This window comes from Carcharhinus amblyrhynchos, chromosome 24 (genome assembly GCF_965287045.1).
Source record: "Carcharhinus amblyrhynchos chromosome 24, sCarAmb.v2.hapA, whole genome shotgun sequence".
Lineage (NCBI taxonomy): Eukaryota > Metazoa > Chordata > Chondrichthyes > Carcharhiniformes > Carcharhinidae > Carcharhinus > Carcharhinus amblyrhynchos.
Genome location: NC_137347.1, coordinates 9,338,303 through 9,351,252, shown reverse-complemented (window position 1 = coordinate 9,351,252; position 12,950 = coordinate 9,338,303). Strand labels below are relative to the sequence as shown.

General features: G+C 45.4%; 1 protein-coding gene across 1 annotated transcript; it reads left to right on the top strand.

Annotated features, from left to right (window-relative positions):
• Nucleotides 1-325: 325 nt before the first annotated feature.
• LOC145357707 (zona pellucida sperm-binding protein 3-like) lies at nucleotides 326-6,730 on the top strand. The gene is made up of 10 exons (XM_080211134.1): nucleotides 326-358; nucleotides 3,714-4,157; nucleotides 5,171-5,286; nucleotides 5,374-5,477; nucleotides 5,566-5,743; nucleotides 5,831-5,957; nucleotides 6,038-6,126; nucleotides 6,209-6,330; nucleotides 6,412-6,546; nucleotides 6,627-6,730. Exons 1-10 carry the CDS (start codon nucleotides 326-328, stop codon nucleotides 6,728-6,730), a joined length of 1,452 nt encoding a protein of 483 aa, XP_080067260.1.
• The last annotated feature ends 6,220 nt before the right edge of the window (nucleotides 6,731-12,950 follow it).

Below are 12,950 nucleotides of genomic sequence, written 5' to 3'. Positions count from 1 at the left end.
TCACGTTGCACTTCCTCTTTTCCTAAACTGCCACCATTCAGATAGTGTTACATTCACGCAGCTTTTATTTGAAATCCCTGAGTCTTCCTAGAAAACTGAAACCTTTGAAACCCTTTCTATTTCATTGAAAACCTTTGATCTCTTTCAACTCAATTTCATAGTACTATCCTTGAAATAAACTACCATTGGCAGCTTAATGGATTTCTACTCATGCTCCAGTCAGCAGTATTTATTTATCTTTCTCTTCTTGCTTGAATGCATCTCCAATACTGCCATTGTTCCTAACCATAATGTTTACAAAGACTCTAAGCTATGGTTTTGAAGAATGGGAGAGAAGATTGGAGGGGGCTGTCAGGAGGTAAAGGGACTGAGGGGTGGGTCCTAAGAAGTGTGCTTGAGAGGAGGTCATGTTGTGTCATCCTCAGGTGTATATGGTAAGCGGAGAGGGTGACCTGTTATTTGAGTGGTGAAGCGGGGGGGTGTTGCCCCTCTTTGTTGGTGGTTGGTGGTGCTCCCCTGGTCAGTGGTGGGAGAAATCACCATTTCATTTTTTGAGGGGTTTGTTTCCAACCACAGAGATCATCATTAATGGCCACTTAAGGGTTTCAGTTGGGCAAGGACAGGCTTTTCTTTCAAAGATCTACTCACCCCAGTGTAAAATTGCTAACAGGTTGAAGTGGAAAGGAACATAGCGGGGATTCCATCCATGCAATTTCCCATTCTCCCACCACCTCAGAACCCGTTGGGAGGGAGAATGAGTTCCAGCCTGAGTTCTTCTGCTAATGCAAGATGGCCAACAATATCTGTCTGCACATACTCAGGAAACTCAATGATGTTACTTGCAGGAGACACAGGGCCAGTTGGATTTTATTAGGATCCTGAAGCCATTCACCAAATATCTGAGCCCCACCGTAGCGAGCAGCCTGGGTTAAGAGAAAGAGGATTATGGATGGAGGATTCAGGAACTGCAGGGAGGACCCATTCCAATGCCCACTCATTGTGGGGCTCAGCTATTGTTCATGATCCAAATATGATCCAACTAGAAGAAGCCCCGGAACGACAAACACGGGATGTGGAGTTTGTAGCCCGGAATTGCCAGCATTCCCAGGTGGATCAGAAGCCTCCCCTCCCTCCCCAACCCAATCCCTGACTCCATTCTTCTCCTCCATCCCACTGACTCAGAGAAGATGAGGCTCTCCAGATGACTATCTTTGATAACTAATAAGCATCTCTGCTGCTGGCCCCTGCCCATTCTGTCGCTAGCAATGAGGTCACGGAATAAAACAGCACAACTCTGCAAGCCAGGCACTGGCAGCAAATACAGTCTTCACAATATCCTAAAGCACTTCCTAGCTAATGAAACACTTTGATGTGTACATCACCGTTGTAATGTAGGCAAATGTAGCAGCCAATAAGTGAGCAATAGGGCAATTTTAAGAAACATGTTGTAAATGACCAAATAATTTACATTCAATTGGTGTTAATTGAGAGATAACTGTTGGCCAGGAGAGCTCGCCTACTCTCCTTCACATTAAGCAATCTGCTATATCCACCTGTGCAGCAGATGGCTTAACATCTCAGTGTTAGCTACAGCTCAGTTGGTAGCTTTCTCACCTCCAACTGTAAGTTCGTGGTTTTAAGTCTCATTCCAGGAGTTTTTCTTTTAGTTATATCCAATCAAAAACCAAATTGATCCAATCGAAATACCTTCAAGAGAGACATTACAGATCCAAGCTGACAAGACAGGATCTGTCTTGGGCTCAATCAACAAAATCCAAGCAGATGGGAGCAGGCATTACACCCCATTACAGTGCTCGATCTGAGCTTCATCTTAGCCAAAAGGACTAGGCTGTGTTTTAAAGCGTTTGTAAATTGAGTTTAGAACATAGAACAGTACAGCACAGTACAGGCCCTTTGGCCTCCGATGTTGTGCCAAGCTTTGTCCAAACCGAAGATCAAGCTATCCCACTCCCTATCATTCTGGTGTGCTCCATGTGCCTATCCAATAACCGCTTGAAAGTTCCTAACGCGTCCAATTCCACTATCACAGCGGGCAGTGCATTCCACACCCCAACCATTCTCTGAGCAAAGAATCTATCTCGGACATCCCTCCTATATCTCCCACCATGAACGTTATATTTATGCCCCCTAGTAACAGCTACATCCACCCGAGAAAATAGCCTCTGCGCGTCTACTCTATCTATCCCCCTCATCATCTTATAAAGAGTGTGTGCCTTTATATGCCCTGTTTATGAACAGAACTCCCAGTTACCTGATGAAAGGGCAGCACTCCAAAAGTTAGTGGCTTATGCTACCGAATAAACCTGTTGGACTTTAATGTGGTGTTGTGAGACTTCTTATACTATTGTGAAGACATAGAGGAAACTATCCCAGCTTCTAGGCTGATATTTATCCCTCAACCAACAACACCAAAGCAGAACATCCTGCTCTTGTCATGTTGCTGTTTATAAAAACTTGCTGTGTTGATTGGCTGCTGCATTTGTAACTGTGACTACACTTCACTGGCTATCAAATGATTTGGGCGTGCAGTAGTTGTGACAGGTGCTATATAAATGCAAGTCTTTTTGATTAAAAGAAAATATCGTAAAATTAAGGACAATTATAATAAACTTAGAAACTTCAATGATACACTCCTTCAGTCAACTTTTGAAATCTAACAATGAGCACCACTGCCTCACAGCACTAAGGACCCAGGTTCAATTCCCACTCGAGAGGCAGGCAGCAGCGTGCTGAGGGTCCCACTGTTTGTGCACAGATCTCCCTGGGACATCACTCACCCCCGAACCGTCCAGGGGTCTCAATGGCTTCTAGTCCCACCAGCGAGCCCACCACGCCAGGTCCCCATTGATGGGAGAGTAGACGTGATCCCCACTGACGTGCGCCTGCACTGGCAGGGTGCGAAACATTTTCGAGCCCAGACGATTGGGTCCTGGGCTCGATAAATAGATACAGAGCATCTTCTGCATATCGTAATCAGCCTCACGCTGTTCCCTGGAGCCAGGCTGTTTCAAATGGACCGGGAAGATTGCCACTGACCCCACGCTGGTCACCAATCCCATTTGTTTCCCTCCCGCTGACAGTCCCCGGCTCACTGAGCTACTCAAGCAGCGCAGCAGGCCGGGAGAATTGCACCCATTCCGTTTCTTTACTTTCCCCATTCCCACTGTCTTTATCTTTTGTCCCATAAAATCATTTGCCTTCCGTGCCCGTTGGGCACCGCAGGGGCTGAGGTGCGTTATAGACCCCGACAATCACATTTTGATTTGACGTGTCTTAAGTTTCCTTTGTACTTTGTTTCTGTTCGGGCCGTTCCCCCTCCTTTTGGGGAGCTGCTCCCTTTTTTGTGTCTGAACGTAATTTAAGTTTTTTTTTCCTGCGGGTCTTTTGGGCGGGTCAAACAAGTAAACAAACTTAAATTACGTTCGGACAAAGAAAAAGGGGACTTAAGTTTGTTTGCTTGGTTCGGCCCGAAAGAACGATCCAAAAGACCCCCCCCATAAAATCATTTCATCTCTCCGCCCTCCGCCCTATCACACAGCTTCCCTTCTGTTCTTCCACGCCCCTCCCCCTTGGAACCACTCCTATTGGTCCAAACAAAACAGTAATAAATCCATTTGCTGTGGGATGTATGGAAATTGGGGCTGGTTAATTAGTTCAATTGTTGTTTTTTTTTCTGGAATTATTGCTGTCAGCTGCGTGCGGTCTATAAAAGGTGCTGCTTGGTGCCTGAAGGAATAGTTCAGTTGTTTGGAATGATGGGGGGTTTTGGAGTGAAGGTTTTTTTCCCACTGTTGCTGTTAGTTGGAGCTGTTTGTTGCTCTGATGCTTGGCAACAGTCTCGAGGCCAGAGATTTCCATGGATGTTCCGAACCCCCCCTAGGCCTCAGACAGTCTCTCCTCCTGGGCCTCCCATTGATTCCCATTTCCGTGTGTCTCCAGTGCAGAGTGTGAGGGTGCAGTGCGGAGAAGACAAGCTGCTGGTCAGGGTCCAGCTGGATTTATTTGGAACCAGGCACCTAGTAAAAGCTACTGATCTGACCCTGGGGACAGCAGGTTGTCGGCCAACCAGGATCTACTCTCAGAACCACACTGTCCTCTTTGACTATGGACTCCATGAGTGTGGCAGCAGATTGCAGGTAATGTAAATCCTCAAACTCTGCTTCTGAGCTTGGGCTGTATGTTGTTCCCCACTCTTGACTCCAACACTTGGTGAGTTGTCATTGATATTGAGGAGATAGCTGTCTCTCTTGCTTTACAAACCCCAAACTAGCTTTCTATTCTGGAATGTACTTTGCTCTCACTAATCTGAGTCTGTCCAACCCCATTGTTCTGGAACTTCTCTTTGCTGCTTCCAAGTTTTCCCTCTTGTTGTTTTGAGGATTTTCAGTTTGATTTCCCCTCATTCAAGTCAACTCAACTGAATGTTGAGTTTCAGTCCTGTTTAACCCAATTGGATTGAGTCTGAATGAAATGGGAATTGAGATGGCTGGGACTAAAGAGGAACTTCCCACTTCCCACTCTCCCAATCATTGGAATAAATGGGCCCTGATGCCAAACTGTTCTATTCCCATGCTCCAAGTTCCTGACAACTTGTGGCTCCTTTTCCTGTTAACTGAAGCTGTTATTGAATCACGTCCCTGTTAATTGATCCTGGTCTTGTGCTAATGATCCCTCCTTGCAGCAAGGGCTGAGGTTGCATAGCAACACAGCTAACCAGATGAGGCCATTCAGCCCCTACAGCCTGTTCCCCAGTCATTACAATCAGGGCTGAGCTTCCCACAGTCTCCATGTTCCTGTCTTCACAACATGATTCCCTCAATGGCCAGAAATAAATGCCTCTGTCCTGAATATCCTCAGTGAGTGACCATTCCCAGCTCTGTGGGGCTGGAGAGAATTCCAAAGATTCATCAGTTGCTGAATGAAGAATTCCTCATCACATTAATCCTAAATGACTGACCCCTGAGATGAACCCTGACCCTGCCCCCCCCCCCCCCCCCAACAGACACTCCAGCTTGAAGCAGCCTCTTCACACTGACCCTGTCAATCCCCCCTGAAGAATTGTTTTAATGGGATGAGCTCACTGTTAATGCTGGTGTAGAGCATTCTCATTTCAGATCAGTTCCTCATTCCTTAAGCTGCTGTCTTTCAGATGACTGGAGATTTCCTGATCTACAGCACCCACCTGAGCCACAGCCCACAGTATCATGGATCTGTTATTGTGAGAACTAATGGTGCTTTCATTCCCATTGAGTGTCATTATTTCAGGTGAGAATCTTTACTCAATTGTCAATAAGATCTCCAGCTGCTAATGACCTCTGACCTTGTCCTAAAATGGCTCCACTCCCTTTCCAGAAAAGGCAATGTGAGCAGTAACCCCATCAAGCCCACTTGGATCCCATTCAGCTCCACCAGGTCTGGAGAAGGGCATCTGTCATTCTCACTGCGCCTAATGAACGGTATGTGGGTGGATGCTGAGTGATTTCCTGTCCTCACTCACTGGGAGTGACACCCACTGTCTCCAACTCTTGTCATCTTGTCCTTCAGGTGACTGGCTTACAGAGCGCACTTCGACTGTCTACTACCTGGGTGAGCTCATCCACATTGAGGCCTCTGTTTCAATGAGCAACCACATGGCCCTGAAGCTCTACATTGACAGCTGTGTAGCTACAGTGAGGCCAGGCCAGGACTCCAGCCCAAGATACAGCATCATTGACTATAATGGGTAAGGAGCTGTCTGCTTTCTCCAGCTGCTCCCATCTCAATGGTTTCTCTGGATTCACTTCATGTCCCTTTGTCCATCTTTCTTCAGTTGCCTCCTAGACAGCAAAGCTGAGGACTCCTTTTCAACCTTTGCGCTCCCAGGAAATGAGCGGGAGACAGACAAGCTCTGCTTTGACCTGGATGCCTTCCGTTTCTTTGGGGATGAGCGTTCCTTGGTAAGAGGATGCTAATCATTGGGGTCTCCATGTTGGGAGGGAGTCATTAAATAATCACTTGTGTTGAATGTGTCCCTCAGATTTTCATCACCTGTCACCTGAAAGTAGTTCCAGTGGATCAGAGAGATTCCAGGAACAAAGCTTGTACTTGGCAGAAGATGCAGAATGTGTAAGTTCCCCTCTCCCTCAGGGATGTTTGTGTGCATCACTTCACAATTTGGTGGATTCAGTGATTCAATTCTCTTGTTTAGCTGGACCCCATTGGAGGAATCGCACTTTGATATTTGTGCCTGTTGCCATGTGGGGAACTGTGGGGCCGCAAGGGATTTGGGAATTGGATCCAGAGGAAGGAGAGATCTTGTAGCTGAAGCTGGTAGGTCATTGATCCTCTAGATGTGGGAGCTTCCCCCTTTTCTACCCCCACCTTCCTAACTGGAATGGTTGGTTATTGCAGACAGTGAAGCTGGATTGAAGTGGGAGGCTGAGGCCTCACTTGGACCCCTGCTCATTCTGGATACTGATGGGACCAACCTGGCAGCAGCCTCCCTGAATGAGGCTGAGGAAAGGATACAGAAGAGGTCTCCAGGGGGTGAGTTGGCTGGCTGCTGGTTTCTATATTTCCCCCTCAGTGTTGGCTTCACTAACCATTGGGTTCTCATTGCTCTGCAGTTATGGAGTCTGAGGTGGTCCTGATTGTGACCCTGGCTGTCTCTCTGATCTCTACTTCATTGATCACCTTGTTCCTGTACAGGAAATGCAAGCAAACTGTTTAACCAGTCATCAAACGATCAATAAAGCACTAACTCCTTGTTTCTAGTGTCTGGGAGCTGATTGAACTACATGTGGATGCATTGACCAATGGCTCCATGGGACTATGAGCCAATCCCAGCACAGAACTGGGCCTGCTGAATGGTTTACTGAGGATAGAGAAACACTGACGTTCTGGATTTGATGGAGCTGCTGCTGGTTTTGTCTGTTTTCAGCCTAGTGTGGGGGAGGGGTTGATCAGGTCAGGGATCTCCTTATGGAGCTGAGCCAGGCTGCTTCCTTATCTCCCATGATGATACTTACCCCTTGTAGAGGTGCAGACTGATGGGAGAGTTTAGGCTTTGCTGGAATCATTGGGTATTGACCACACTGCAAACAGGATGTGCATTTGATCAGAATCATTCTGCATTTGTTGAAGTTGTCTGATTTTTGTTTGACTCTCTGATCAGTCAGTTAACCAAGGCCTGTCAATTGCAGGGAGTCGTGAATCTTCAGCTTGCTCAGAAGGTGACCTGAGAGCTCATGTGGCTTTCAGTGGATGGGACAGAACTGTCCTTCACTGGGGGTCACTGAAGTTTCTACATGGACTTCCAGAATCTCAACAACATCCTGGACAGAGCAGCTCATTGAAAGACATCCCTGCTACACTCCCCCTGCACTACTGACTACATCAGCAGTGTATACCATTGACAAGATGCACTGCAAGTCATAAAGCTTCCTTTGCACCTTCCAAATCAGTCACTGTCAAATAATGGACAATGGCAGCAATCACATGGGAACTCCATCACTGGGAATTTCTTCCAAGTTGCCCACCATCCTGACCTGGAAATGTATTACTGTTCCTTGAATTGTGATCCTGCATCTTCCTCCCTATCAGCATCCACACTGGCAACTCCCCACCACTTTAACAGCAATGGATTAACAATGAATGCTGAGCTAGCCAGTGTCCCCACAATCCTGTAAATGAAGAATATATTGAAGATAACCTATTCTGTAATGGGAACATTCATACAACAGATGTTGGAGAATGCAAGATTTAATGTGGGAAGAACTGAGGGAGATCAATAGTAGAGAAATGGTGCTGGGACTATTGGGATTAGAACCATAGAACACTACAGCACAGAAACAGGCTTTTTGGGCCTTGCTGTACCAAACCATTTTTCTGCCTAGTCCCACTGACCTGCACCTGGACCATATCTCTCCACACCCCTCTCATCCATGTACCTTTCCAAGTTTTTTTTAATGTTAAAACTGAGCCTGTTTTCAGCACTTCATCTGGCAGCTCATTCCACACTCCCACCACTGTATAGACCCCCCCTGCCTTAAACTTTCCCCCTCACTCCTAACCCATGTTCTTAGTTTTTTTTCCTTCGCCTAGCCTGTGGAAAAAGCCTGCTTGCATTCACTATTAAAGACCCATCCTAATTTTATACACCTATCAAATCTCCCCTCATTCTTCTATGCTTCATGGAATAGTCATAACTATTCAACCTTTCTCTAACTTGCCTTCTCAAGTCTGGCAATGTCCTTGTAAACCTTTTCTGTACTCTTTCAATCTTAAGATCCTTCCTGTAATTAGGTGACCAAAACTGCATACTTCTAAATTCAGTCTCACCAATGTCTTACACAACCTCACCATAATATTCCAACTCTTATACTCATATTTTGATTTATAAAGGCCAATGTTGCAAAAGCACTCTTTGCAACCCCATCTACCTGTGATGCCACATGTATTAGCATACAGTGAAAAGTATTGTTTCTTGCGCACTAAACAGCCAAAGCATCCTGCTCACTGAAGCAGAATGTAGTGTCAGTTATAGCTAGGGTGTAGAGAAAGATCAACTTGATGCAAGGGAGGTCCATTCAAAAGTCTGGCAGTAGGGAAGAAACTGTTCTTGTCAGTTGGTACATGATCTCAAACTTGTATCTTTTTTCCCCAATGGAAGAAGGTGGAAGAAAGAATGTCCAGGGTGCATTACAACTGGAAAGAATGCTTTGTGGTATATCTTTCATGGTTCAGTCACAGCAGACATGCCAGATTTCCTTAGCCTCTGACAAAGAGGCATTGGTGGACTTCAACTATAGTGTTGGCATGGGAGGCACCAGGACAAGCTGCTGGTGATATGGACATTTTAAACTTGAAGCTTTTGTCCCTGTTGATGTAGATGGACATGTTGTCAACTACGTTGCCTGAACCCAATGACGATCCTTTGTTTTGTTGATATTGAGGGAGAGATTACATCAGTTAATGGAGCATTTAGAAAGCAGTGGCAGGATCAGACAGTCAGCGTGGATTTATGAAGAGGGGAAATCATGCTTCACAAACCTGTTTGGAATTCTTTGAAGATGTCAACTGTACTAACAAGGGGAATAAGTTGATTATAGTATATTTGGCCTTTCAGAAAGTGCTTGACAATGTCCTGCATAAGAAATTATTGAGCAAGATTAAAGCACATGGAATTGGGGCAAGTGTAGCGAGATGGTAGAAAACTGGTAGAGAGGAAACAGAAGGAATTAATGAATGCTTTTCAAATTTGGCAGGTAGTAACTAGTGTGGTGCCACAGGGGTCTGTGACCCTAGCTAATCACAATATATCAATGATTTGGATGAGAGAACAAAATGTAACATCTCAGTTTGCAGATGATTCCAAATTGGATGGGAGGGTGCACTGAGGATGCAGAGATTCTTCGGAATGACCTGCCCACTCATCCAATGGCAGATGCAGTATAATTTGGATAAATGAGGTTATTTACTTTGGAAGCAAAAACAAAGCAGATTACTACCTGAGTGGCTGTGAATTGGGATGGGGGAGTGTGCACCAGTCACTGAAGGTAAGCATGCAGTTGGGAAAGAAAGCAAAAGTATGTTGGCCTTCATTGTGAGGGGGTTTCAAATAAAGGAGCAAGGATGTAGTATTGAAACTATACAGGGCCTTAGTGAGGTCATGCCTAGAATATTGTGTAGTTTTGGCCTCCTTATCTGAGGATGGATTTTCTTGCAAGTGAGTGCAGTAAAGGTTTACCAGGCTGATTCCAGGGATGGTGGGACTTGTGTATGAGGAGAGATTGACCAGTTTAGGATTGTTTTGCTGAATTCAGGTGAATGAGGGGTGATCTCATGGAAACATAGAACATTCTAACAGCACTCGACAGGATGGATGCAGGGAGGATGTTTCTGATGGTGGGTGAGTCCAGAACCAGGGGTCACAGCTGGAGGATTTGGGATAGACATTTAGAACTGAGGTGAGGAGACATTTCTTCATCCAGAGTAGTGAGCCTGTGGAATTCATTATCATAGGAAGTAGTTCAGGCCAAAATGTTGAATGTATTCAAGAGGTGGCTAGATATAGCATTTGGGAGTGAATGGGTTCAAAGGTTATGGTGAGAAAGTTGAATGATCAGCCATGATTGTGATGACTGGCAGGGCAGGCTTGGAGGGGTAAATGCCCTCATGCTCTTATCTTAGTTCAATGTTAACACCTAACAGATGTAAAGCTGCCAATTCCCTTGGGCCTGTTGACCTGTGTTCTAGTGTCCTAAAATAAGTGGCTGCACAGTTTGTATGAGTTAACTCTTCCCAACTACACAAATCAGGAAAAGGGACAACACTTAGGAAAATGGCCAATGTAACTCCTATCCTGGAAAGGAGGGAGACAGATCATGAAATCTTGGACCAGTTAGCCTTCCTTTTGTCATTGGGGAAAATGCTGCAGTACATTATTCAGGAAGATTAGAGAATGAAAATATCAGGCAGAATCAAGATGGCTTTGTGGAAAGTGTTTGACAAGTGTTAAGTTTATTTATTAGTCACAAGTAGGCTTACATTCTCGCTGCAATGAACTTGCTCAATTCCCTCAGTCACCACAAACTGGCACCTGTTTGGGTACACTGAGGGAGCATTTAGCATAGCCAATACACCTAACATGCATATCTTTGGATTGTGGGGGGTGGAAACTGGAGCACCCAGAGGAAACCCACTCAGACAGGGGGAGAACATGAAGACTCTGCACAAGCAGTGATCTGAGGCATGAATCAAACCCAGGTCCCTGCTGCTGAGGCAGTAGAGCTAACCACTGTGTCCATGCTGCTCGTAACACTGCATAAGTTATAATGTTGTAAATTATTGGAGGATGTAACCAGCAGGGTGGATAAAGGGCTCCCTCTAGATGTAGTCTATTTAGATTTCTAATAGACATTTGTTCAGATGTGAAGTAAAGAGCAACAATTAAACAGGGATAGAAGTTTGTGTAATGGAAGGAAGCAGCCAGGCTAAAAGCAAAACACTACAGATGCTGCAATGTGAAACAAAATGCTGGAAATTCTCAGCAGGTCTGATAACATCTATGGAATGAGAATAGAGCCAATATTTGGGTCTGGATGACCCTTTGTCAGCCAGGATAATTAGCTCATGGTCAAGTTGACAAACAGTAACTAAAGGAGTGCCTTAGGGACCTGTGCTGTTCTCCATGATTTACAATCCATTTGAATGACTTGGATGAAGGGAGTGAGCTTATTGAAGCTAAATTTGATCCAAAGATAGGTGGGAAAGCAGGTTGTGAGGACACTTGGCCTCTGTAAAGGGATAGAGATCTGTTAAGTGAGTCAGCAGAGATTTGGCAGGTGGAGTGAAAGGTGAGGTCACTTTGGCAGGAAGGGCAGAATGTTTGAGACAAAGACAAACTGAACTCCTTTATCTCAACCTCTATGTTAGTACAGGTGCTTCAATTCCTGAACTAGACTGTGGTATCTTTCCCCAAAACCCTCTGTTTGGGAAATCAGTTTTAAAGCAACTCACAGCAAACTCTCCTGAGGATTAAATCAGAAATATTTGGGGGAAGATTTTCCATTCCGGTTTCAAAGAAAATTCCAGCACAGGAACAGGCCTTCAGCCCTCCAAGCCTGCACAGATAATACTACCCATCTGAACTGAGGCCTCTAGTCTTCTGGGGAACATATCCCACTATTCCCATCCTATTCATGTATTTGTTACCATCGTATCTCCTACCAGTATTAGGAGTACAGCACTCTGTATTTAAAATAAAACTTTCCTCATACACCACCTTTAATCCTTGCCCCTCACACCTTCAACTTATGCCTCCTACTTCATGATTCTTCCAACCTGGGAAAAAGCTTCTGACTATCCACTCTGTCCATGCCCCTCAATCATGGTGACTTCTATCTGGTTGTCCCTCAACCTCTCTCACTCCAGTGAGAACAAACCAAGTTTCTCCAATGTCTCCTCATAGCTAATGCCCTCTATACCAGGCAACATCCTGGTAAATCTTTACTGTACCCACTCCAAAGCCTCCATCTTTCTTGTAGTGTGGCGACCAGAATTGTAAATACTATTCCAAATGAGGCCTACAAGGTTCTTTACAAGGCAACATGACCAGCCAATTCTTATACTCAATGCCCAAGTAATGAAGGCAAGGTAGCTGTATGCTTTCTTGATAACCTTATCCACCTGCATTGCCACTTTCAGTGATTGGTGGATCTCTCTGCCTGTTCATACTTGGAAGGGCTTACCATTTACTCTATAATTCCTACATGCATTGGACCTCCCAAAATGGATTACCTCATATTTGCCCAGAGTGGGAAATGGAGGGCAAAGACCCAGAATGGATTTACATTCTTGGATTGTCCCCACCGAGGACGTGACGGGAATCCTGACTGTAAAAGTTAGATATCTCGGAAACCGACGGAGATTGTGGGACCCATCTCTAGGTTTAGTCTGACGATTGCTTTAAAATTGGTGATGATACAGCAAGATGGGATTGATTTACAGAGACTTGGTCCAGTCTACAGGCAACTGCTGAAATCTCCCAGACAACTAAACTTCAAGGAGCTTCAGACATGGGACAGGATTTGTTGACAGCCGAGAGTCCTGCTTTGGTGTTGGCAGGATGGATCTTAACGGTCAACTGCTGCAGGAGTAGCAGTACAGAGGTGACAATGCAACAGGGGCCATGATGTGCATGCCCTGCCCCTGACACCAGCTGGCCACAAGGCAGGGACTGCCACATGTTCTGCTTTTGACATCCTTGTTCCCCTAAGAGGGGCTGGGGCTCTCCCATTCCTGGAGGTGCTGCAGGACCAAGCCTGAGGTGGAAGGAGCAAGCCCCTTTCCCAACACCCTGTCCCAAAATTTCACTTAATATTTCACCCCCAGATGGGGCGGGGGGGGCTTATCAGATATAAAATGGATTATGTTTGGAAAAATACATT